This window comes from Xiphophorus hellerii, chromosome 12 (genome assembly GCF_003331165.1).
Source record: "Xiphophorus hellerii strain 12219 chromosome 12, Xiphophorus_hellerii-4.1, whole genome shotgun sequence".
Taxonomy (NCBI): domain Eukaryota; kingdom Metazoa; phylum Chordata; class Actinopteri; order Cyprinodontiformes; family Poeciliidae; genus Xiphophorus; species Xiphophorus hellerii.
Genome location: NC_045683.1, coordinates 4,466,865 through 4,491,602, shown reverse-complemented (window position 1 = coordinate 4,491,602; position 24,738 = coordinate 4,466,865). Strand labels below are relative to the sequence as shown.

Below are 24,738 nucleotides of genomic sequence, written 5' to 3'. Positions count from 1 at the left end.
AAAATATAAAATATATAAAATAAAAGTATACATCACCCTCATATTGATATAGTAGCAGAGTGGTTCCCAAAGTGTGGGGCGCGCCCCCTAGAGGGGACGCAGTGCCAAAAAGCTCAACTTTGTTATTCGTTTTTGGGGGGGATTTTATTGTAATCCATAGGGGGGCCCAGAAAATCTTTGGGAAACACTGGCGGGGCCAGAAGAAAATCTTTGGGAACCACTACAGTAGCAGATGAAATGCGTGAAATTAACTTGTGGATTTTATCTACTGTACTTCTCTCATTCATAGAAATGATTACATTTGAGATTTATGAATGGGTAAGGCCTGTGGAGGTATATAAAGCCAAGATTTCATATTAAAAGAAAGTCCAGGAAAAGTCATAATTTTTACTGTTAGCCACTAGCTAGCTAGCTATAGCATAGTTTAGATTTAGCCCAAGGCACTTGAGATAACTATTGAGGCTCAGCTCAAATTTAAATTAGACATCTGCTTTTCATGTTCACACTTTCCTTTAATCTGTCTTTTTCTGCTTTTTATCCTGTCTCATGTTTTCCTTTCAGCCTTTAGCACTTCCATCTCTGGCTGGGAGTTATCTCTGATTTTAATTCAGCTTCACAATGATTCCTGTCCTCAGTGTTGTTCTCCCTTCATTGTTTCTCCTTCGTTGTACACTTACCTCTAAATTATGATAGGCAACATTATTCAAACGTCTTTAAAAAGAAACAACTGGAATGTAGAAATTAATAAATATAATTGAACTTGTGGTTATAATGTATACACCTCTGTATATCACTAAAGAGATTAAATCTGCAGATTGGGTGGCAGAGCTTTCAGTTTTAAGTCGCTTATTCTCCGGAATCTGTTTGAAAACCTTTAAATTTCATTTTACTGCTTTAATAAATGCTTTATCTTGCTTTGTACCCAAATCAATCTATTTTTATTCGTTAGCAAGTTTTTTACTCTGACTTTTGTTTGATTAAATTGCTATATAGACAAATTAAACATAATTAAACTCAATTTTGCCTTATTGCAGTTCATTTTTCATATTTGTTCAGGAAATATTTTTTATTAAAATGACCTCAAGGGGAGACCTGGGTGATAAACCGAAAATTAACTGACACCGAAATTTATGAGAAAAAGTGACGTGATTTTTCAGGTTATTAAAAATTAAAAGAAAAGTAGTTTTTGCTCTTTTTTTGGCTACGCTACGGTAGGCTCTGTTCATGTCCCTTTAAGACGCAGCTCTACGTTTACAGTTGGTGGTCATGTGACTTCACCCCAGCCAATCAAGAAGTGAAAGAGACGACGGTGAGATTTAGAAAATGGAGGAAATGTAAAATGTTGAAGCGGCTGTAAGTAAAATTGCGTCAATCATTCGGCAACATTTTGGCTTTAGCAAGGACATTGGAAGTTAAGTTGTGTTACACTTATTTCACACTTAATTTCTGAGCATGAAAAGTCAAAAAATTTAAGATTAATCTGAGAGATTTTCTGGAAAGAAACGTGGAAACTTCAAAAGGTGAAAATCTTTGACTTTTGGAAATTTTTTGAGCTTGAAAAGTCAAACATTTTTGGTTTTGGAAACCCAGAAAAATCAACGCTTTTTCCAGAAAATTTCTTAGATTAATCTTTTTTCTTGCAGACTTTTGGAGCTCAAAAATGTCCAAGATTTTTTTTCAGAAAATTTCTTAGGCTTTATATTTTAATAGTTTTATAAAAAATTTTGGCGGGAATTTACCGTTCCTAATATGCCATTGTATTTAGTCACTCCTTATCCTTCCTACCCACTCAGTGTCTGTTTTCTCATCTGTCACTCAGGCTTAGAGCATTTCTTCTCCTCCGTCTGCTTCATCTCACTGCCTCTTCTCCTTCCTGTCTTATTTCTGCCTTAGGTTTTATTTCTCCATGTAATTAATTTTTTTTCTTTGTTTGTTTGCTTCCCACAGCACGACAGCCAGTGGAGTCTCTCTCCCTGTTCGGTGTGTGTTTGCTCTAAAGGGAGTGTGTCCTGCCATGCCCGGCCCTGCCCCCAACTCACCTGTTCGCCGGACCAGAACCCGTTCATCCCAACTGGGGATTGCTGCCCCAAATGTGGCAGTAATGGAGGTGAGAGCTGCTTCAGATTCCGCTGTACATGAAGACTTTAATACCGACTGCATTTGTTTTAGATTGTTTTTAATAAAGCATTTATTGTTCTGCAAAGATCTTATACAGGCTGTATATTTTGAATTATTGTTGTTTTGAGAAATTGCAGATTTCATCTTCTAATTTCTGACAATTACAAGTTACAGAATATTTTTAGCTTAATATGAACAATTTTGACATTTAGACAATGGAACCGTTATAATGAGTCAGTGGAACAATGATACAGGTCTATAAACTCAGGAAGTAATCTTAAGTACACATCTGTATTCAATCAGTATTCTTAAAATATATAATAAATGTCTTAGTTTGCTTTGAATACATTTCAAGTTGATACGATTATTGAAACTTAGCATAAAAATGATAAAACATTACTTTAAAATAGTTTGTCCCTCTACTTTTGAATAAAGTGACCTTCTGTTTAACTTAACTTTAAAAATATTTAAAATAAAATATACAATTTCTATTCTGTGTAACCGAGAGTGATGTTAAGTGAAATTAAAATATCTTCAAATATCATTTGAAATTATCCTAGCAGCTATTTTGACAAATAATTGTACAAAATATTGCCGCATTGTGCAGATTTTTACTTTAACCTTCAGCTTAACTTTGAGTGAAACAATACTTTTTTCCCATTTTGTAAGCTAAAATCTTCACTGGCAGATTTATTTAACTTATAAATAGCATTTTTTCTTCAATGTAAGGAATAATTGATTTAAATCGAGCTGCTATTTCTTCCTGAAAAGTTACTCGTCAGTATGTTTAGTTTTATTGTACGACTAAAATGGAAATTAGACCAAAATTACTTGGTAAGATTTTGTGTTTTTGCACAAAAGCAAACTGGAAAATGTGAAATTCATACTAAATAAGTATTTTTTTCAGCCGAGGAGTTCTTTCACAGATGGATATTATTTTTGTTGCACATCTTGAAATTCCAGAATGTTTTAATTTTTTCACAGATTTTGTGAAACACAGGAATAATTTTAAATTCACATCCTTGGACGCCATATTTATGAACTAATTAACCACGTGCAGATATGACGTTCCACCAGATCTTCAGATTCGTGCTGAAACGTTAATATTGGATCTAATGATGTCTTGGAGCGACAATGATTTATCTCGCCGTTTAGCAGCTAATTAGCTAATTCTCTTTGTTTCCTGACTCTAAATCACAGATCGTGCAGGAAAGTAATGCTTACAGAGCCTGCTCTTCACCCGGCGGCCATCTTTGCTGTTTACTCATTTAGTTTTTGTTGGTGCGTGTCAGAGTCTTGCTCCTGGCAGGCGGTGGTCTACAGGGATGGAGAGGAGTGGGAGCCCGGCTTGTGTACCAGATGTGTGTGCAGCAGTGGGAAGGCCCAGTGTTCGGTGGTGGAGTGTCAGCAAGTGGCCTGCAGACCAGTGAGTTTCATCTCAAACACAGTTTGAGTGCTCTCATTTTTATTCTGTGGCTTTGTGTCTGTCCTGCTCAGCTCAGTTATTTGAATTCAGTAGATTAATGCTGAGTGACGCTGAAATTTAGACAAAGAGATGAGAGGAGCGTCAAAATTATTAGATAAAATAGCCATGATAAAAAGAAAGTTTAGGGTTTATGGTGTTTTTCACACTGTCCTTGTTTAATAACCAACATCTAAATCAAAATAGAAACGCTTTCAATGAGAAACTAAGTACTTCAATGTTGAATCCAGAGGAATAAAGAATTAAAGCAGCAGCCATTTTCTGTAAATTAAATGTATTTAAGTAACTGATGATCAACATTTCCATTAAAGCTGTTGTACTGGTTGTTTGTTGGTTTGGGACAAACAGGTGTGTGTGAGAGGACCTAAACACACAAACAGGTGTGTGTGTTAGCACAATCCCGGGTTGTTGCCAAAACTTTCTTAAAGAGACACAGATCCAATTTCAAGGCGTTAATTTACAAAGTCAATTTTAGTTTAAGTCGTGTAGTATTTTTATATCAACTGAAGGTTACATAGTTACTTGATTGTTCTATAAAATGACACTAGGTGGCTGAAAAACACATAATACTTTCCCTTTAAATGAACCACAACATTTCTAGATATTGTCCTTTAGACGGATGAGGCCAGAGTGGAGACAGACACGCGATCAGTATCAATAGACGATAGATCTGATAGATTACTCAATATGTGGAATATTTGCTGAACTCCGATCCAGAACCACACGGCATTCTGGGGGATGTAGGCAGAGGAAAGGCTTCAGCTGCTCAACTTCTGGTGGAATCAACTAACTCACTCATTCTTTGGTTGCCTAGCAACAAAACAGCCTGCTGGGTAACGAGCTGTTTCAAGTTCCCTCCCGGCTTTGGTTACCTAGCAACGACCTGCTGAGTAACTGGCACAGCAGCAGTTTCAGGTTTCCCCCACTTTGCCTCCTAACTGCTTAAAAATAAAAAAAACAATGTGAAATAAAAACTGTGGTTAAAACAGAAAAGGTCACAGCATAAGTTTGGTTGTATTTCAGATATTTAAAACAAAACAAAAAAAGGATAAATAATTATCGATAGATATGTACTGATATGAGACATTTATTTCATGATACATTTGCCAGCTGTATCGTCCTGCTCTGACTCAGAACCTGTTAAAGACCGGAATAAAGACCGGAATATTAGGAAGGAGTTTTCTCTGTCTCACCAAAGTTACACCTGTTCTGACGTGTTTTCCTCCTCTTCCAGCATGAGAACCTGGTGATCCAGCCAGGCCACTGCTGTCCCCAGTGTGTGTCCAACCCTTGTCTCTCTGCTGGAACACAGTACCAGGTGGGCCTCGCGCTCCTAAAAGCCTCAATCCGTCCTCTTTACTCGCTGTTTGTTTCCTCCTGCTGTGTTTTCAGCGCCGTGCAGACTCTCATCTCTCACTTTTATCACATCGTGCGTCCCTCTCTATTCTTAAGTTTTATTCAATTAAATTTATTGATCCCAAAGGGAAATTGAATGTTTTTGTAACTTGTATTTATTCAAATTCTTCAGTAGTGATGGGTGTTGGTAGGAGAGATCTCCAGTAGCAGTCTGTATTACAGCAAATTTGAAGAAGCCTCTGACTGAAGACAGCCTAGACTCAAGTCTCATGAAGAGTAAAATACTCACTGGACACAATTTGGGGTTTTTTTCCCCACATAAAATCTCCATAAATAGTTCAGTGAATTAATTTTTTCACCTGCTTACAAAACATACAATATTTAAATGAAACAAAGTGCTCTAATTTTCTCAAATTTTTGGGTAAATAATTGAACAGGCACAAATTAGATTAGATAACTTTTTGAAAATAATTTCTGCATTAAAGCAGTTTTTTATTGATCTGGTGGAAAATTCTAATCTAATGTTGTGTTTTTATTGGCTGAGAAACATAATTAGCAGGAATAATGGCTTGAAAACATCAGTATTTAATTAATTTATATGACATTTCACTTTTAGTAATGAGAATTAATAAAATAAAATAACTTCTCAGTAGTATCTTAATTTATGGAGATGCACTGGTAGATGTAAAATATAAAAATGTATTTTGTGTTTGCTTTATTAAAAGAAACACATAAAGTTTCCTAATTTTAATGTATGTCCTTTTCTTTGTTAATGAGTTTTAACTGGAATTATCTCTCCTCTATTTTCTACAAAATGAGATTCCTTCCCTTTTTAATTAAAACAATGATTTTTAAAAGTTTATTTTTTCAGTTAACACAAAATAAAAAAAAATAAAAAGTCTGTATTTGTGCTTTCTTTTAATCTAAACTTGTTAAATACAGATACAGTTTTGCTCAGTAATTACCCCCGGTAAGCGTGTGTAAATGAAGAACGAGTCACTGAATGTTAAAACAACGTTCAGGTTGAATATAAATGATTATTCTGAGCTCTTTTGATCTGTTTGTTCAGGTGAGAATTTAAATCCTCCTGGAAGGTCATAAATCACTCTGAGATGATTGATGTTCAAACAGCTTCTCTGTGTTTTGATGTCTTAAATACTGAAATCATTTGCATTTTCCGAGCCTTGGGTCAATATTTAATTCAGCCGTTTAACTTTAAAGAGAAATTAAGTTGGAATTAAATCTGACGTCTGCAGGACGGCGACCTCAATATAAACTGGATTTTAAATTTGAGACCTGAAACTCACCAGATATGAAGCCGGTCCGGGGGAACATGCACAAAATGAAATTACTTGATTTACATATTCATTTAATTGGAGATGTTCAGAGCTAGTGGTATTGTTTTATAACCTAACCCTGCTTTAAGCTACTTCACAACTTTCTTCTTGCTGTGTTTCTTGGTCTAATGTTTGCTAACAACTTTCTAAGGCCAGAAACAGCAGAACCATTCATAAAATTCAAAAACACAAAAGTATTTTTGGGCTATTTTCTAGTGGAAATATCTTAGCACACTTGGAATAAGACTAAACTAACTTGCAAGTAACTTTTCAACAAGACATTAATTAAATCAAATCAAATTTTATTTATATTGCGCATTTCAGCAATATGGCTTTACATCATGAAAACACAAAAATCAGCACAACAGAGATTTCTGTCTGAAAATCTTAGCAAAAAACATTTCTCATTTTCTTTCCATCTCATATTTATGCTCAGCTTTGTCTGACAAATAAAACCCCAATTAATCTCTGAAGTTTATTGTTGAGGCTTAAGTGGTAAAATGTGAAAAAGTTAAAGGAAATAAAAACGTTTGCAGTTCTTTCTGACGTCTGCTATTTTTACTTCTAGCCAAGTTTTTAAGAAGTCTGGAAATAACTCAGAGTTTCAGCTGGAAGCATAAACAGCAGCTGAAATGTCCATGTCTGGGTAAACTGACAGCTTGTCCTGGAGACGCTCCTGACCTGGAGGAGACCCTGCAGCAGACCCAGAACTTGCTACAGGGATTATATTTATCACCGCTGGCCTGGGAATAACTCAGGCAGGTCTGGAGATCGTCTCAGTTAAGTGTCTGTGTTTGCCTGCTGGATCTGCGTCTTGGATTAATGGAGTTGATGGACAGATAATCCAGTATACAGCCTAAATTAAAGCCTTAAAATGTCTTAAATTAATTAGAAAACAATGTAAGTTAAATACATTAATCTCTAGAGATTCACAGATCCGATAGTAGTCTGTATCAGTCCGATATTGTAAGAAAATCTAGAATTATATCAGTGACAATGTGCCCGATTCACAGGGGTGCATCTATTCAGTCTAATTCTATGTTATGTGCTTTGAGTGACTAACATAATAGTTTTAAAAAGTCTTAAATTTGATTTGGTGAACATTTTTACAAAGCAGAATCTCATTAATTAACCTTTTGCACATTTATTTATTATTATTCTTGCCTCCTTTCTTCTTCTTCCAGCCTAAAACAGAAGATTTGTTTGACATTTCGGTGCCGGCTGTGTGTTTGAACTGCGTCCTCCCTCCCAGGACGCCCCTGTTTTTCTGTCTCGCCCTCACAGGAAGAAAGCTCCCTGGATTTCAATCGGCTTTTGGTGTCGCACTCAGAGTTCGGAGCGATCTAAATGTGTGTCTGTGTCTCCCTGCAGCATGGGGAGCAGTGGCAGAAGGACGCCTGCACTACATGTGTGTGCGACCGGGGTCAGTCGAAATGTCACACAGACACCTGTCGGCCAGCTGTCTGTGACAAGGTGAGCAATCACACACACACACACACACACACCCACCCCTGCACTCTTAAGAAGAAAACGAGGAGTCTTGAAGTCTAACTCAAAACAGAAAGTCTTGAAGCTGAAATATAAATGTATACATCAGGGAGGTTTGCATAATATTCCCAAAACGGAGGCGAATTCCCACAGTGCAACTCTGTAACAGTTTTACTGCAACACAGCATGACAAGTGCAAATACTTGTGCACACACACGCGCGCACGCCTGCACGCACAAGCACACACAATGCATGCACAAAATATTCACGCAGCCTGACATTTAATCCTTAATTGCATGCAAATTTCATCTTGCAGCTTCTTTAGTGCGCTGAAACTATTGGTGGTGGAATCGCAGGGGAGCGTAAAACACAGTACACACACACACACACACACCAAAATATTAAATGGCTGCAAAGTGCATACTGATACCTTTAATGTGGATTAGGTAACAGATCTGAATCTCAACTGTTTATAATTTTAATGCTTATCTGAAACATTATTTGTTTTTATTTCTGGTACTTTATTATTTTGTGGCAAAGACTGACTTGGTGGAAATATTGGATTGTAAAATAAAAAAAAGGCAGTTTATAAAACATTTTTGGAGTTTGAAGAGAAGGAGGTACGCTTTGCCTGCTTTGTTGGAGTAGAGATGCTGCTCCTCTGAGTTGTTTGAGTTTCTGGTCAGGATTCCTCTGAACAACCCAAGATCCTAATATATACAAATAAATTTAAAAAAACTTCTAAACCAGGTGTGTGTGGAGAAGCAACTGGAAAACATAAGTGACAAGGAAAAACAAGACAGAAACCAAAACATGAATCTTTTAGAATAAAAAATAAAAATATCCATCTAAATCTGGTCTCTTCAGCTCTCTGACATTAAGCTGGAAGAACAGCCTGATGGGCTCAGCTGTGTTTTTCTGTGACGAAGCAACAAGAAACCCCTTTAGACTCTCGTCTTCCCTCAAAACAAGCAGAAAAAAGAAACATTTCTCTGAGTTTTCTTTCTCCTGTAGTGGATTGTGTTTCTGTTTCTACAGGGTCTGACCAAAGTGAGGCGCGCCGGTCGGTGCTGCGACGAATGTGCTCCCGCCAAAGGAAGCTGCCTGTACCAGGGTGAGGTCCGTTACCATGGAGACATGTGGAACGGCACAGGGTGCGAGTTCTGCGCCTGTAACCGGGGTCAAGTGGTCTGTCGGAAGGCCGAATGCGGCCATGTTGGATGTCCACAGGTCCGTCCGTCCGTCCATCATGTTCATTCATATGAATTGATATTTTTAACGATATATACTGTATATCGGTAAAAACTGATTATCGATCATAACACCAATTTTAATATTGGCTATCCATATCAACCCAAATGTCCATATCTTTTAATTCCTAATAGTTGTCACAGTAAATAAAACAAAGTATCTTTTAAAAAATATTAAAGCTTGTATCACTAATTCCTCCCTAAACGTTACAAAGGAAAAGTTTTTCTTTTTTATGAAAAACGCAGCGTCGGTTTATAACCGAGACGATTCAATCAGGATTTATGAAACCCTGAACACGTAGCAGAACTTTTCTCACCAAGCAGGAGTGAATGCATGAAGCCGGTTCGGTTCTCTTTAGAGTATTCATGTGTCGAACTTTACTTCAGGAGTTTCAGCAGAGAACTTTAACCTTAATCAGATTAAATGCCACATTCAGTTTAAATCCAGTGAATCAGTATTAACCATGAATGCTAATGTGAACTCTTCCTCACTAACAGGCGACACTCCTGCAACCGAAAATCCTGTATTGTCTCTATAAAATGCAACTATAGAGTCAATGGAGGCTGGCTTAGTTATTTTCTTTCTACATTTTCTACATTTAGCTAGATTATATCGCCAGACTGTCTGAAACTGGAGAAAGAATATTCATTAAAGGTTATAAGGTTGTCACAGATAATCACTTCGTTAAGATGCAGCAAATTGAAAGACAAGATGGAACTAATGAGAAGAAGCAGAGCCTTAAAATGTGCTGCTTGGTCCAAAGAAATGAATTAACCTGACAGCTGCAAGGGTTTCTCTCTGTGCTTCACATATAATGGTCTTATCATGTGGAATCGGCTCCAGTTTAAAATAGAGACTTCATCTGGTAATTAGGACTCTTAAGGTAGCTGGTAATGTGGGATTCTGGATTAGTGGAGAGTTTCTAGGCAAATCCAAAGATTTTTAAGGTCAATAACTGGAGTTTCCATTATTTATTGTGAATGTCTGCTTTAAGGTGGGCAGGAATGAAGCAGTTTTAATCATATTGCATTAATGTCCCTCCGCGGGGTCTCAATAAGACACCATTAATCATGCTATATGGTGATAATTGAAACTGTTAAGTGCCATTTACTGTAAGTAGCATAACTGGCACTTGTCCAGCCCTGAAATGAACAAGGTCACGTTGCTGTGAAGATCAAAGCTTTTCAGTTTCCAGAGTGTGTGTGCTTCAGTGTTCGTTACAGTTCAGAGAAGGTTATGGGTTTAATGACATTTTTGACTCTGTAGGCAGAAGGAGGAACTAATATTTCTAGTTCGGTTTATGATCGCTCCACTAATAACGCCATGCTCCACTGACTGAATACATACTGTTTGAGACTTTTTGACTTGTGAACAACCTTCAAAGGCCAAAGAAAAGAAATAGAACAAACTGTTTAGGTTATTTTATAAAGTTATTGATTGCTGATACTAAATTTATAGGAATCTGTTGCCAGAAATGTAATATAGGTGCTTTAAATGTTGGAAAAAATTGTTTCCAACATTTATTTATAATTTCCAAATGCTGATAATTATATGAATTATGTAGACAAGCCTGTTGTAATAAATGATAAATCCATTAATCACATGATAAATTAAAATGAGGTCAATAATTTCCATTTGTGTGATTTTTTTTTCTCCTTTCTCTCCTTCTTTGTACCAAAAACTAGATGATAAAACTTCCCTCTGGTGCGTTGGTCTCAACCAGCCCTTATTTTGAAGGACTTCATAATTTATTGTATTTGTTGTTTTATTTATTTATTTCTTTAAAATGTTTTCCAGTTCCAGTGTTAAACATTCATTAGAATTTAAAGTTTACTTATCTTTGAGAATGTTTCCTTTCGTTATGATGCCATTACCATTATATTACAACAATATTATCGTTTATCACAATAACTTCTGGGACAATTTATCGTCCAGTAAAATTTAATGCGACAGGCCTAGATGTAGATTTAGATTTCAGTTTTTTTTCTTTATCATTATAGAAGGTTATTGCAAGATACATTTTAACATCATTATAATTTTTTTTTACCATATTGAAGATGTTTGGGTGGCATAGCTTTTGTCCTATTGGTTTTTTTTCTGTTTGAAATAGTAAAGATTTTTATCAAACTAGAAATTTTTAAAAATTTATTAATTATGCTCATTTATAGATTTAAACATATTTTTAATCACTTTTTGTTTTGCCAACATTGATAGTCCTTTCTTCTTCCTAGATCAACATGACCAAATATGGCAATTAGACGATGATGTCATCTAGCAAGTTTTAGGGCAGCCAATAGCCACTTTTCTTACTGAGGAGTTAGCAACACTTGCCGTTGCCTACTTAGCTAGTTAGCCATCAGGAAAGCTAACTATGTCAGTGTCATAATAATAAATTGTAGAGTGAATGAATGTTTGTGAATGTAAGAAATTTGAGTAAACTTTTAATTTGTCCGTTTTTTGTTTGTTTTTTAGGAGTCAGAGCTTGTTCATCTGCCGGGAAAATGCTGTCCAGAATGTTCTTCGTTGAAGCCTTCCTGTCTCTATGAGGGGAAATCGTTCAAGGTATTACTCTGAGTCTCTAAGACATAATCAAACTTGTCGCAATAAGCAATTAATCGCATGATAAATTAAAATGATTCTCCTCTTTAATGTTGTCGAAGAGCGATACACCTCATACGAAGTAGTTAGCTTGCACTACCTGCCCCTTTTGCCTGTTTTCCCTGAATTATTATTATTTTCTGTTACAGAGACTTCACAATCCATTTTAATTATAATTATTTTTTGTCATCAATGTTTTTGTATTTTTAAAATGTTTTCTAATTCAAAAGTTAGAAAAGTTTGGGGGTTTTTTTATCATTGAGAGGGTGTACTCACATTAATATCCCATTATAATTATATTTTTAAATTGAAAATAGTCTCAAAATGATAATGTTATCACTTATTTCAATAATTTCTGGTACAATTTTTCATCCAGCAAAATTTGTTAACGTGCCAGGCCTATTTATAACTTCCAGTGTTTGAGAATAAACATTATTAGAGTGGCAAAAGAAAACAACAAAATCCAAACAATGTAGATGTCCTTAATGTTTGTTGCCCATATTAATGTTAGTCAGTAAATGTATGAACTCTAACCCTAAACAGTAGCAATTATTTATTGCAGCAGCTTGATTGATAATGGCAGAAAAACAAAGTTCTGCTGCATTGAGTTTTGTTCTGTTAACATCTTGGCCCAGATCTTGAAGACTTTCATCAGTTTTATTATTCATAACGAAGCCCTAGAAAACTGGATTTCACAGCTTGGATGTTTTACAGCATCAATCAGGACAAAATATTTATGAAATCTTAAGACATTTGCCCAAGGCTGCAGCTCAGAGTGAGTCCATAAATGGCAGTTATCACAGTTATCATCTCTAAATGGATTGTTCTTCGTCTCCCTGGAGAAAGTATTTCACCATTAGCGAAAGAAAATAGACGCTTTTGTGACGGAATGATTATTGGTTGGAAACTCAAAGGACTTTTAGATAACATCATGGAAATATAATGAGGTAGAACAATGACACACATTTATGGAAGACCTGTCTTTTAGTTGAAGTTGAAACACGATGAGACTGAGAAGATAAGATTGTCTCTTTTTTTACTTTATTTGTTTGGGCCTGAATAAAAGGTGCTTTAGTTGCTCGGTTTGTTTCTGTAGAGGCTCGATTTGTCCATTAAGAGCATCTGGATTAATTCAGTCCTACACAATTTAGATGCATTTCTGCTTCAACATACCAGATGTAGCGATACTTTCTAAAAAAAAAAAAAAAGTGTTGCAAACAAGATTTGTAATCTGAATGACCAAAGATCATCTGGGGACCCCCAAGGCTGTGTACTTGAGCCACTTTTATTCAGAAACTATAGACTCCCCCTGGCTTACACAATGCAGTACTACAACATCTCTTACTCTACGCTGATGACACGCTACTTTTTATTTCTGCCAGCCTATTTGAATCACTATTTATGTCCATAATATCAGTAAATAAAACACAAAGTTTTAGTCATAAAAGACAAAAGACATTTTTTATTTTCTTATTTCTTCTTCTTCTTATTATTTTTCTAATGGATTTTTGGTTACAGAAACCTCATAATCTATTTTGATTATTGTTGATTATTTTGGTTATTTAAAATGTTTTCCAGTTCAAGAGTTAAGATAATAATGAGTTTTATTATTACCTTAAATACCCTATTTTTAAAAATGTAGCTTTGTTTACCTGTGTTCCTTGTCGCAATAAATAATAAGTAAATGAATCAATTAATCGCATAATTAATAAAAACGAGCTCAATGATTTCCATTTGCATGATTTATCGTTTTTCACTTTTCTCTCTCTCTTTCTTTCAAAAACTGGATGATTAAAGTTTTCAGGATAATGTAAGTTTTTTAGGATAATTTTGCTTAGACTTAATAATTAATTTTATTTGTTACTGTTATTTTGTTTATTTATTTGTATATTTTAAATATCTTACAGTGTTAAAATTTGGTTAGAATTAGATTTTTGAGAGCGTCTTTTTGCATTAATATGCCATTATCATTATATTACTTTAAAATGGTGTAAAAGCAACAGTATGATTGTTTATTGCAATAAGTTCTGGGACAAAATTTGCTATCATTACAGGCCTAGTCATGATTGCTTGATAAGGGTCTTCTGGATTTTTTGCAGGAATGTGATGCCATATTTTCATTGGAATATGTGTGTAAAAGTGGCATAAATGTCTCGTGGGTTGTATTATAGCTGTTTTCTGCCTTTGTTTACACGAATAAATGCACATGAAGTCAATTAACTTCAATAAATAGAAACCTGGAGTTTTCTATTTATTTTTTCTATTTATTGTTTTGATTGTGAAAATGTTTCTGACCGACAGCAAACACCAATGTTTGCCTGTGAACACAGCTTCTGATTGTCTTACGGTTCCAGTGTTAAATGTTCATTAAATTTTAAAGTTTATTGATATTTGAGAATGTGGTCTTGCATTTTTATTATGCCATTACCATTGTTTTACTTGAAAATAGTGTCAAAACAACAATATTTCAGTAGCTTATATTGGAATATAAACTGTTATAAATTCTGGGACAATTTATCATCCAGCAAAATTTGTTATTGTGACAGGCCTATTTTCCTCTGAAGCACTTTAAATTACATTAATTTGAATCATATTATACAAACAAAATAGTCTTAGCAGATGTTTGCATAGGCTTGGTGCAGATATGGCTTCTTAAGATGTCAGTGGAGAACAGAAAGTAAACTTTGACTCATGCGTTACTACAGACTCACTTCTCTTTACTGCATATCTAAAACACTTTGAATACAACAGGTTATTGTTTTTGAGCGATGGAAATATGTTGCCGTGTTGAATCTAGTCAGATGTTTGGTTCTGAATTATTCAGTTCATCTGGTGTGCTGTTAGGAATAAAGAATATTGTATAAGTTTAATTAATTCTATTACTCATTCAGGGTCATAGTGTTTGTGTCGCTCAGAAACTGGAATGAGTAATAAATGAAAGCGGTGCATAAAGGAAGGCAGCTGAAAGAAAAAAATCACTGCATTTTAATATGTATAGCGTCTTATTTCTCGACTTTAAGTTGGTAAAGTTTGAAAAGTTTTATTTTTTAGACATTTTATTTTTTCTTTGTGTTTTGACGCTGAAGTTGCTGCTGGTGTAACTTTCCCCTTGATTCCCTCTTTCTGTTTTCAGAACGCCTAAAAAGTCACGAGTGTTACGCTTTTTCTCAAATAAAACTCATTAACATTCAAGAATGGCCCTGTTTTATAAATGCGATTGAGATTCCTCTGAATTAAAAATTAAAATCAGCGCAGTCTTTGCTTTCTGTCACTTGTTTAAGGTCTAATTAACGAAGTCCTTGGTTTTATTTCAGAATCGGGCTCGTTGGACCGATGGCAGCTGCCGTGAGTGTGAATGCCACGATACCCGGGTGACTTGTTATCTGCTCTCCTGCCCCACTTGCCCACCGGGAACTCTGGCTGCCATAAAGGAAGGCCGATGCTGCCCCGAGTGTCAGCAGGGTACGTAATTACTCAGAAAAGATGCAATGTGTGTCTGGATGACTCTGCTGGGGCTGAACAAGAATCAGAAACTTACTCCTTTATCTTTTTAAACTTGTTGCCCTTTTTTCGGAAGGTGATTTCAGGGTGAAGTTGACCCTTGACCTGAATGCATCATATGTACTAGCTGGTTTTATGTGTTCACAGCAGATCCCTTAGGTTTAAAAATGTGACTCTTTTTAAAATTATAGAAGTTAAAAAGAGCTGGGTTTAACTCCAGTGTGCACTTCCTGCTAAAACAAAAAGGAAATTAACTGAAATCTTAACTAAGATGCCTGCATTCAAAACAAATAAACCAAATAAAAACAACCTAGGATCTGGCTTCATTTTATAAACTGTAGATATCAAGACTCAAGTTGTTTGCATCAATGTGAATTTCTTTAATAATTACATGTTTTGATAAGACCATGAACAATTTTCCTTTTGTATCATCCTGTGATTCCTTCACAAGTTTCCCTTTTTTCGGCAGCATTAATTATATGTTGCATAAACTTTTCTTTGTCTCTCTTTGCCTCTCTAAAGATATTATATTGAGTTTTATAGGTTAAAATTCCTTCGCCATATCGTCTAAGCTTGAATGAATAAACCAGCAGACAATGTTACCATAAATACTTTATAAATAATAAAGTATCTGTAAATATGTAAACAAGAAGCTTGAAGAGGCTCATAAACAGGGAGCGAATTTATAGTTATGAATAACAGACTGAAAGTGTCTATTGGGGGAAAGCCATGCAGGCCCAGTTGCAGATTGCTGTTGCCTGAGGAAAAAAACATTCACACTCACTAAAAAAGGTTTTTTAGTGAGTTAGTGAGTGAATTGTGGAGTTATGAAGTTATTGATTGTAACTTCATAACTCATAAATTATTTGGTAACTTTTGTCAATTTGTTGTTCTGGGCTTCACTTCTGGGACTCGGTGACCCATTGTTGGGACTTTTGGGAAACCTGGCGAGCAGTCTGACACTTTTCCATCAGAACTAACATGATCTTCTTCAGCAGTTTGATCTATTGTAGCGTGTCTGTTGGCTTAGACCAGGGGTCACCAACACGGTGCCTGCGGGCGCCCTGTCGCCAGAGGGGACCTTGTCAGTCGCCCGCGGAGCAAGTTCTAAAAATAGCCATTATCATTAGGGAGCACTGCCAAAGAAATTATTTAATTTAATGTTTTTACATTAAATTAATAACATTTGTTTAGATTTAGATTTTTTAAAAAGTAAATTATAAAAAATGTTTAAAATAAATTGCTTTATGCATAAAACTCTTTTCTATGGTTAAAGTTCAGAACTATGCGCAGACGCCTGCAGGATTTTATCGGAGGGCAGCAGCGCCTGCAGCTGTACGGCTGCACCAGCTCTGCCTACCTTAAGATTTTCCTTGAAGTAAAAAAAGAAAAGAATAATTTCTGAAATTTTTATTATCGAACTCTCTTTACAATTAACAAAATTGTGGAGAAAAAAAAAGATCTTATGTGTCAAAACATCTTGTACGTAGCGCACATCTGAGTCTGTGGGGGTCAAAGGGCACGCCAAAGCTTAAATCTGATTGGTCAGTTTGCTTTTGTTTATTTGGCGGCTTGGCGCTTTTTCTGTAAGCTAAAAATAAATGACAGGAGTTTAAACCTCCCGTAGTTCTAAGAGCGGTTTGGATGCCGGTTGAGCTTTTTACCGTGTGCGGTTCTGGCGGGTCGCTTGAGCTTCTTTGATGTTTCCCGAACTGGAGAGCTGATGGGTCACCTGTTAGCTGACATCTGCCGCTCTTCCTGAGCGCCGCGCTAAGACTTCGAGTTAAACAATTTAATCTAGTCGAAACGTTCCCCACAAGAGTAAAAATTAAGCAAACATTGTTGCTTCACCTTCTCCTCCTTTGGACTTCTGACACCACCTGAACCTGGGAATCAACATCCTCCTCTTTCCGTGGATCTCACGGGTATATAGGCTTCGCTTCCATGAATTCATTATTTAGCATCATTTGTGGGAAAAAAAAACAACCAAAAAAAATGGTGCGCTGCTTTAGTGGTTTAGGTTTGTGCGGCTTTTGTGCAACGCGCTCATGATGCGCGTTGGAGAGGTGGTTGTGCTCTTGCAGGTCAGGTGCAGTGATAATTTTGTACGTACCTTCCGATCTGTCGGACATTTTTTTTCGACATCTGCTGGTGTCAGCCAGCTGGTGACCCGTCGGCTTTTAAGTTTGTGAAACCACAAAAACAGCTAATAAACCGGCGACCCGCCAGAACCGCACACACTGTAAAAAGCTCAGGCGGGATCTTAGAACTACGGGAGATACAAACTCCACTTATAATTTTTAGCTCACAAAAAAAACAAACTGACCAATAAGATTTAGGCTTTGGCGTGCCCTTTGACCCCCACAGACTCACACTGATGTGTGCTACATACAAGATGTTTTGGCACAAAATAACTTTTTCTTCTCTCTACAATTTTGTTAATAGTAAAGAGGGTTGGATAATAAAAAATACAATAACTTTTCTTTTCTTTTTTTTATTTTAAGGAAAATCTCAGTGCGAACAGCTGCAACAATCCAGACTCTCAGTGACTTGTGGGCAATTTAGAATCACACAGAAAATCTCCAAAAGGGAATCAAACTTAAAACTCTGAACTAAGAACTTCTGATCACATAATAGCAATTAACCATAGCTGCATGGTAAATTATTACTGATAATTATTGTCAGTAGTCCCTAACATTAACATGATCAGGCAGCATGTAATCATATATATACATATATATACTATTGTTATAAAGGATGAGCCAAGAAAATTTATGTCTGTACCCGTGAAGTAGCTCCCAGTCTCAAAAAGGTTGGTGACCCCTGGCTTAGACATTTCATTACATTTTATCAAGTACCATCATTAAAATCAATACTTTTGGTTTAAGTGATGCTAACTCCCATCTGCAGGTGGCAGTATTTCTTACCTTTGCTTCACAGGTACCTCAGCCTAACAGTGATGTCAAGTTATTGTTGACAATAAATTCTGTTTCCCTTTTGTCTCTTTTAGCTAGTTGCTAAGTTAAAGTTAAAGCAAAGCTAAACCTAAAGGAAACCACATGTTAGGAAATGCAAATGGAAGCTGGGGTAAGCGTTGACACACTAGTTAACGCCCTCTTTGGGGCGCAGCTCAGAGAGACAAAGGGAGTGGGAAACCCTTGTGGGATGCCATTTGACTGTTAGCTCTTAAAGGTAGCATGTCAGAATGGACCAGCTGTATTTTGGTATAATAAATGGAATTCATGAATTCAACTCACTGACTTAACCTCATACATCACGAACACAGATTGGAGAACTGATGATTCTCTTCATTGTAGTCCGTGATCGATGTGGCAGGCAGCCAAAAGTCACATTAACGTCATACATAAGCATAAATACTGAAAATATTTTTATATTGGCTCCAAAAAATCAGCACGAAAGTAACAAAAACTTTTGTGAAATTCTGAAGGGACTGATCAACGTGAAAAGATGTACAATATCTTTGTTTGTTCACCTAATAAATCATAAAAACATGGCGCGCCATCATCCTCCGACTACTTCCTGTCGCCTTCTTCTTTGTGGTTTTTGCCAGTGGCAACATCTTGTTGTTGAGGCGAAAAAAAGTTTTTCTATCGAAATTGTTTTTGATACGGCCAAAATAAACTTACGTCATCTCAGCACCAACACTTTTTATCCAAAAATATATATACATTTTTAAATTGGCTTGTTTCCTTCAGCAAATTTATTTTCAAAATGTAAAATTACGCAATTTTACGTAGTCATTGGAAGCACAGTTGGGTGTCAAACCAGAGAGGAAAACAAATCCTCCATCAGTTTATCTGTGTGGTGTTGAATAAGATTTTTTATTGTTTTGTGGCTAAGAATAGAAAAAGACATAAGCTCATAACCTCCTTCTGTCTTTTTCTCTTCATAAATCTTCTGCTCAGTCTATTAATCAAGGGCCGTCTTCAGGCCCAGAGGTCAGTAATCTGCTCTCCTATTGGTCAGTTCTCACCTGATGATCATGCTGCGTTCATGTCTCATGGGAAAAGATGGAAATATGAGCCCGGTGCTGTTAGGTTTCGACCTGCTCTCTTTAATATGGAACACATTCTGTATAAACAAGAACATCTTTTCAAGAAAAAGCAGAAACAGTAGCCATATTCTTTAATGTTGCACATATTTTCCCATTTTATTGGGACCAAAACAAAATACATCAGAAGAAAGTTGAAGAAAAACGATACTTTATTTTAGAGGTTTCCAAACATTTCCAAAAACACACAAACTAAAATCAATCAAATAAAGTAGCCCGATTTTTATTTTTAATTTTAAAAATATTTATTGTAGATCCAAAGCTTGAAAGGGATTTTAACAATTAGGAAGATTATAGATCATGGGGAAAAAAAGGTGGAGTAAATTTCTGCCAAAAAAAACTCAGAAATTTAGTGATTCATCTCAAAAAGTGTTTGTCACTTTAAATAAGCTGCTTTTGGCCACGCCCCAAACTGAAAATGGCTGCAAACAGATATGCAGTTATACAGCTATATCGCAGTATGTAGCTATGGGCTTGAAAACTTTTAGAGTTGAAAACTGTTCAAACCGCAAAAGTTTCAACCAGATGGAGAGTGGATCTAAAAATGACTGACTCAGAGGAGCTAAATGCTAATGCATGCCACACTTTTTAAAACTATATAACTAGTATAATTTATTTTAAAGTAATGGACCACTTTGTGTTGGCCTTTCATTAGTTCTCCAGATAGATCTGATTGTCCAGGATGGAAAACCAGACCTCCCTCTATCAGAAAAGTCTTGATTTACGTTATTGAAAGTCTAGAAACTTTAATGAACAAGTCTGAAGTTCCCCTGTGAAGTCGGACTGATTGACTTTGATTTCGACTCCCTGCTGTGAGTCTGAGATGTTTGATAATTATGCTCTGTGACTGTAATGTGAGACCAGCGCACGGTTATGTGACTTTATCCATTTCACCAATACTTTCACCAACAAAGTGAGGAGCAAAATGGATTTAATCCATCTTTAAACTTTCTCTTGTACTGGAAATTTGTCTGCAGACAGGAGGGGGGATTTCCATTATGGAGCAGCTGTTTTTGGCTTTAGTTAATAAATTGGCTTCTTTTCAAGATGTGAAGAGAGGAGGGCAAGTTGTTGAAGGTCAAAGCTCTCCAAGCAATCAAACACATAAACAACAATGGCCATTTTACTGTAGCAATCAAGAATCCTCCCTTTACTTGTCATCGCAGGCTGTTATCTGTTGCGGTTTTTTAAATTTTGTACCTCAGGGATTCTGGCTTTTAAAGTTTGTGATAAAAATAAAAGCGCTCTGTGCTGTGCAATGTCAAAGCCAGACACAAAAACGCTCCTGCATCTACATAACTGGAGCTTCTTATGTAAATGTGCTCATTTGTTTCCAGTGGTAAACATGCATAAAATAACATGTTTTCAAAAAAGATTTCATGATGGAAAGATAATATTTATGCAAGAAATTAGTTTATTATCAAAAACCACAGCTGAGCAGAGCAATAAACAGTTTAGTGGTGTTCATATTAGCCGGTAAATCTGTCAGTGGGTCAGAGCAAATACTGCTAAGTATCTTAAAGCTCCCATTTTTTTACAGATTCTCTCGCTATTTTCTGCACAAGCTCCTGCAGTTCTCCCTTATCTCCAATAAAAAGTCTGGCCTCAGGGTGAAATTTAAGGTCAAAAAGTGAGATGAGAGGCAGATGAAAAGAAGATGAACGCTGGAATGAAATGAAACTGTGAAGTCGACGGAACAAAAAAAGCGGCAGATTGGAGAAGGAGAAGAGTGATGGAGATACTTAGAACAGTATGTTCTGGCTTGCTGACAGTCTTATTGGTCGTTAGGATTAAAGTAGCATCTCATTTTTCTCATGTTCAACTTTCCTTTCCCACTTTCACGCCCTCACAGTCTCTCCTGCTGTAACTCTCCTCCTTGTTTTATTTTCCCCTGTCATTTTCTTCCTCCTTCCTCTCCTCCTACTGTCTCGCTCTGCAGTTGTCACATTAATCGGTCCTCTCAGTCTGCTGTTTTATTTTCTCAATACGGTCGCTGTGAAATCAAGTGGAAACGGCATCGCACATTGTTTGACGAGCCCTTGCTTTCATTCGCCTGTTCTGCAACCCACATTGGACGGGCCTTATCTCTGCCTTCTCCCTTTCTTTTATTCAGAGAACATGACAGTGACAAAGCGTTTTTTTAATTTGCACATGGCGTTCGGATGCTGAAGAGGCAAATCATTTCAGAAGACACTTGGAGAAACAAAATGTTAAATCCATCTCTACAAGATTCAGAATAGTTTCTTTGCCTCGCAGGAAGATTAAAATGTTTTCTATACTGTTAGTTTTCCACAGTTAGAATAATAAACAGTGTTTTATGGTAGGTTTTTGTAGCATATGCCCGCTTTACTGTGTTTTTGTCATCTGTATACTGTAGAAATCTAAAATTAATAGACAAAAAGAGAGGACAGATATTCTTTATTTGCTCATTAACACTTAAATATGTCCAAAATACCAGATTATATAAGGTGACTTATGAGGGCTCATATATTGTTGTCAAAATGACGGATCATCTGGGAAATGGTGTGAGCTGAAACTTCACTTACGGTGTTCATGAAATGCACCGGTGGATCTTCTGGATGACAGAAGATGTTCTCTAAAACTCCCAGTTGGACAGACGATTAAATCTTCCCCAAGTCTGTTAAAACCTGGTGGAACTGATTTAAGATGTGAGTTTTACGAATGTCAGACTGGATGTATGTCTCTAATCATGTAGAAATGTTTTAGCTAGTGAGACATGGCCGCCACCACATGCATTTTCTGCCTAATAAAGTTGGTGAAATGTGTTTTTAACAGCTCAGTGCCATGGAGACTGCCTCTCCTGTTTGGGGACTCCGGACCGCTGCGAGAGCTGCAGAGACCCCAAAGCTTTCCTCCATCTTGGTCGATGTCTGTCCGTCTGTCCGGAGGGTTACACCGCGGAGGGACGAGTGTGCGCAGGTAACATTTTCACAAATGTTATCTTACTTTTAAATGCAGCTGTGCATGGAAATTAAGAATACAGTCATTAAAAAGGTAAATTAAAACAAGCTCAATTTCCATTGGCATAATTTATTGTTTTTCTCTTTTTTTCTCTGTTTCTATCAAAAAAAGATTGACAAAAGTCTTCAGTCTGGTGTGTTTTTTTTGTTTACAGAGGCCCTGTAATTCATTTTATTTGTCGTTTCTGTTTATTTTTGGATGTTTAAAGTATCTTCCAGCTCCAGTGTTAAATATTCATTACAATTTAAAGTTTGAGAATGTTTTCTTGCACCATTAAGCCAATATCATTATATTACTTGAAAATGATCAAAGCAATAATATTTATCGCAATAACTTCTGGGACAATTTATCGTCCAGGAGTATCATGACAGGCCTAAAAGGAACTTCTTAGAAATAGGCCTGCCACAATAAAGAATAAATCATGGAATCACAATAAATTAAAACAAACTGAATCATTTCCATTTGCATGATTTATTGCTTTTCTTTTCCCCCTCTTTCTACCAAAAATTGGGTGACTAAAGTGTTTAGTCTGGGGCTTTAGTCTCGATTAGAGTTTTTTGAGGGACAATTTCGTTTCAATATCCATTTTATTTGTTGTTTTGTTAATTTATTTTGGATATTTCAAATGTCTTCCAGTTCCAGTGTTAAATATTCTTGCATTATTATGTCTTTATTACCATTATGTTACTTGAAAATGGATTCAAAACAACAATATTGTCGTTTATCGCAATAACTTCTGGGACAATTTATCATCCAGCAAAATTTGTTATTGTGACAGGCCTATTGACAAGTTTAATTGGAAATTCTACCTGCCTGAAAAAGTTCATGGCTGAACTTTAGAAGCAGTAGAAACCCACATTTAAGTATGAAAACATACAGAAGGTGAATTTGGCACGTCTGTTTGTTAAACAGATGGATGAAGAGGTTCCAGACAGACTTGTTTACAGCTTCAGCTGTGCTGATGAAAAGACAGAAATCGCAAACATTGTCGCTTCACAACCAAAACCTTTGGCCATGACTCCCATATTTAAGCTGCAGGCATCTTGTTACAGAGCAATTACTGATAAGCACCGAGCAATTTGCTAATCACAAACTATCACTCCACCAGAATCACTGAATGGGTAAATATATGGATGCCAACATGGCCGCCGGAAGCCATCATTTCATCGCAGCAGTGGCGGCTGATGGATAAAATTGCAACATCTCACCTTTCATATAATTAAACGTCGGGTAAATCTATCTACTACTGCCAGCCACCAGCCTCAACATGGCACCTCTGGAAATGTGTAAATTACTTAACGAAAGACACAAACTCACAAATGTGTTGACTAACCCGACAACTTTCTGTGGTGAAAAGATAAAAATAATGCCTATAAGAGTCTGAATTAAATTTATATGAGAAAAAAATATTATTTCTTGTCTGATTAATAGCTTTGAGAGAACCTTCTGTAAGTATGTTTCAGTTTAAACCAAGACTCAGTTTGGATGTAGCTTTCTGTTTATAGTTGTTTACCAATAATTGCTATAATCTTTGAATCCTTTCATCTGTTCTCTGGATGAGTGAGATGTTTGCTGCCCACAGCTTTCTACATGCAGATGTGAAATAATAGAGCCAAGTGTGAAAAAGAAAACACTCATCAGCAGCTATAGCTGTTAATGCGTTTTAGCAAACTGAAAACTTTCCATTTTTCCTAATAAAAGAATGGCTGGCCGGGATTGAAAAAAAAAGTTTGATTCTATGATTTTTAGATGTTGCACATGAAATAAAAAAAAACGTGAACCCTGAGCTAATCGATAATGTGAATTTTAAAAGGGACCTAACATGCAAAATTAACATTTTTCACATTTTTAACAATCCAAACGCTTTTAATAAATCATCCAACCATTTTTTGGCAATAACTTAAAGGTTTTTGGTGTCTGGAAAATGAGTTGTTTCAAAAACTTCTCAATTGTTGAGTCACACTGTGCCGTTACCTAGCAACCCCAGGGAATCCCAGCCTGTTACCTAGCAACCCAAGCTGAGCTCCAGCATGTTTGGTCAGCTGGTTTTACCACTCAGTGCGCTGTACAATGGCTGCTGGAAAAGACAAGAGTTTTGTTGTTGATTTACCATCCAGAAACTGCTTGCTGTATTCTTGTTGGTTGTGCAGGAGGCTCCACTTCTACTTCTCAAAGATGTACATTTGTATAATTGTGCATCTGTTTGCAGCCATTTTCACATGCGAGTGTAAATGTTGAGTTTTAAACATCCAGTTTGAAAAATCACTACTATAATTGACCCTCTCCTCTTGATCCAGTGACTTATTCTGAACTGTAATTTGAAAACAAAATCAAAATTCACACTAAGCTTTTCTGGGGCCGAATACGGAGCCCCGAGGCACTCCGGATTTGTTGAACGGTTTCCAATATGAAAATAAAAACTTTATCAGATGGGTAAGGCAGATTTACGTTGTACTGGAAAAGCTTTGAAAACATTCTTTCTGTTTCATTTAGTACAGAAGTGTTCAAAGTGCTGCGCGGGGGCCGTTTGTGGTTTTTTGTGTGGCCCCTGA

At 36.3% G+C, this 24,738-nt stretch overlaps 1 protein-coding gene across 2 annotated transcripts in view; it reads left to right on the top strand.

Moving 5' to 3' along the window:
* The window catches only part of fras1 (Fraser extracellular matrix complex subunit 1), a 297,850-nt gene that overhangs the window by 110,534 nt on the left and 162,578 nt on the right, over positions 1-24,738 (top strand). For both annotated transcript variants that reach the window (XM_032578347.1, XM_032578346.1), the window contains exons 5-12: positions 1,948-2,107; positions 3,411-3,544; positions 4,836-4,919; positions 7,666-7,767; positions 8,821-9,012; positions 11,506-11,595; positions 14,946-15,093; positions 22,001-22,144. In XM_032578347.1, coding sequence (XP_032434238.1) covers positions 1,948-2,107; positions 3,411-3,544; positions 4,836-4,919; positions 7,666-7,767; positions 8,821-9,012; positions 11,506-11,595; positions 14,946-15,093; positions 22,001-22,144 — 1,054 coding nt within the window. The remainder of the gene's footprint in view (positions 1-1,947; positions 2,108-3,410; positions 3,545-4,835; positions 4,920-7,665; positions 7,768-8,820; positions 9,013-11,505; positions 11,596-14,945; positions 15,094-22,000; positions 22,145-24,738) is intronic.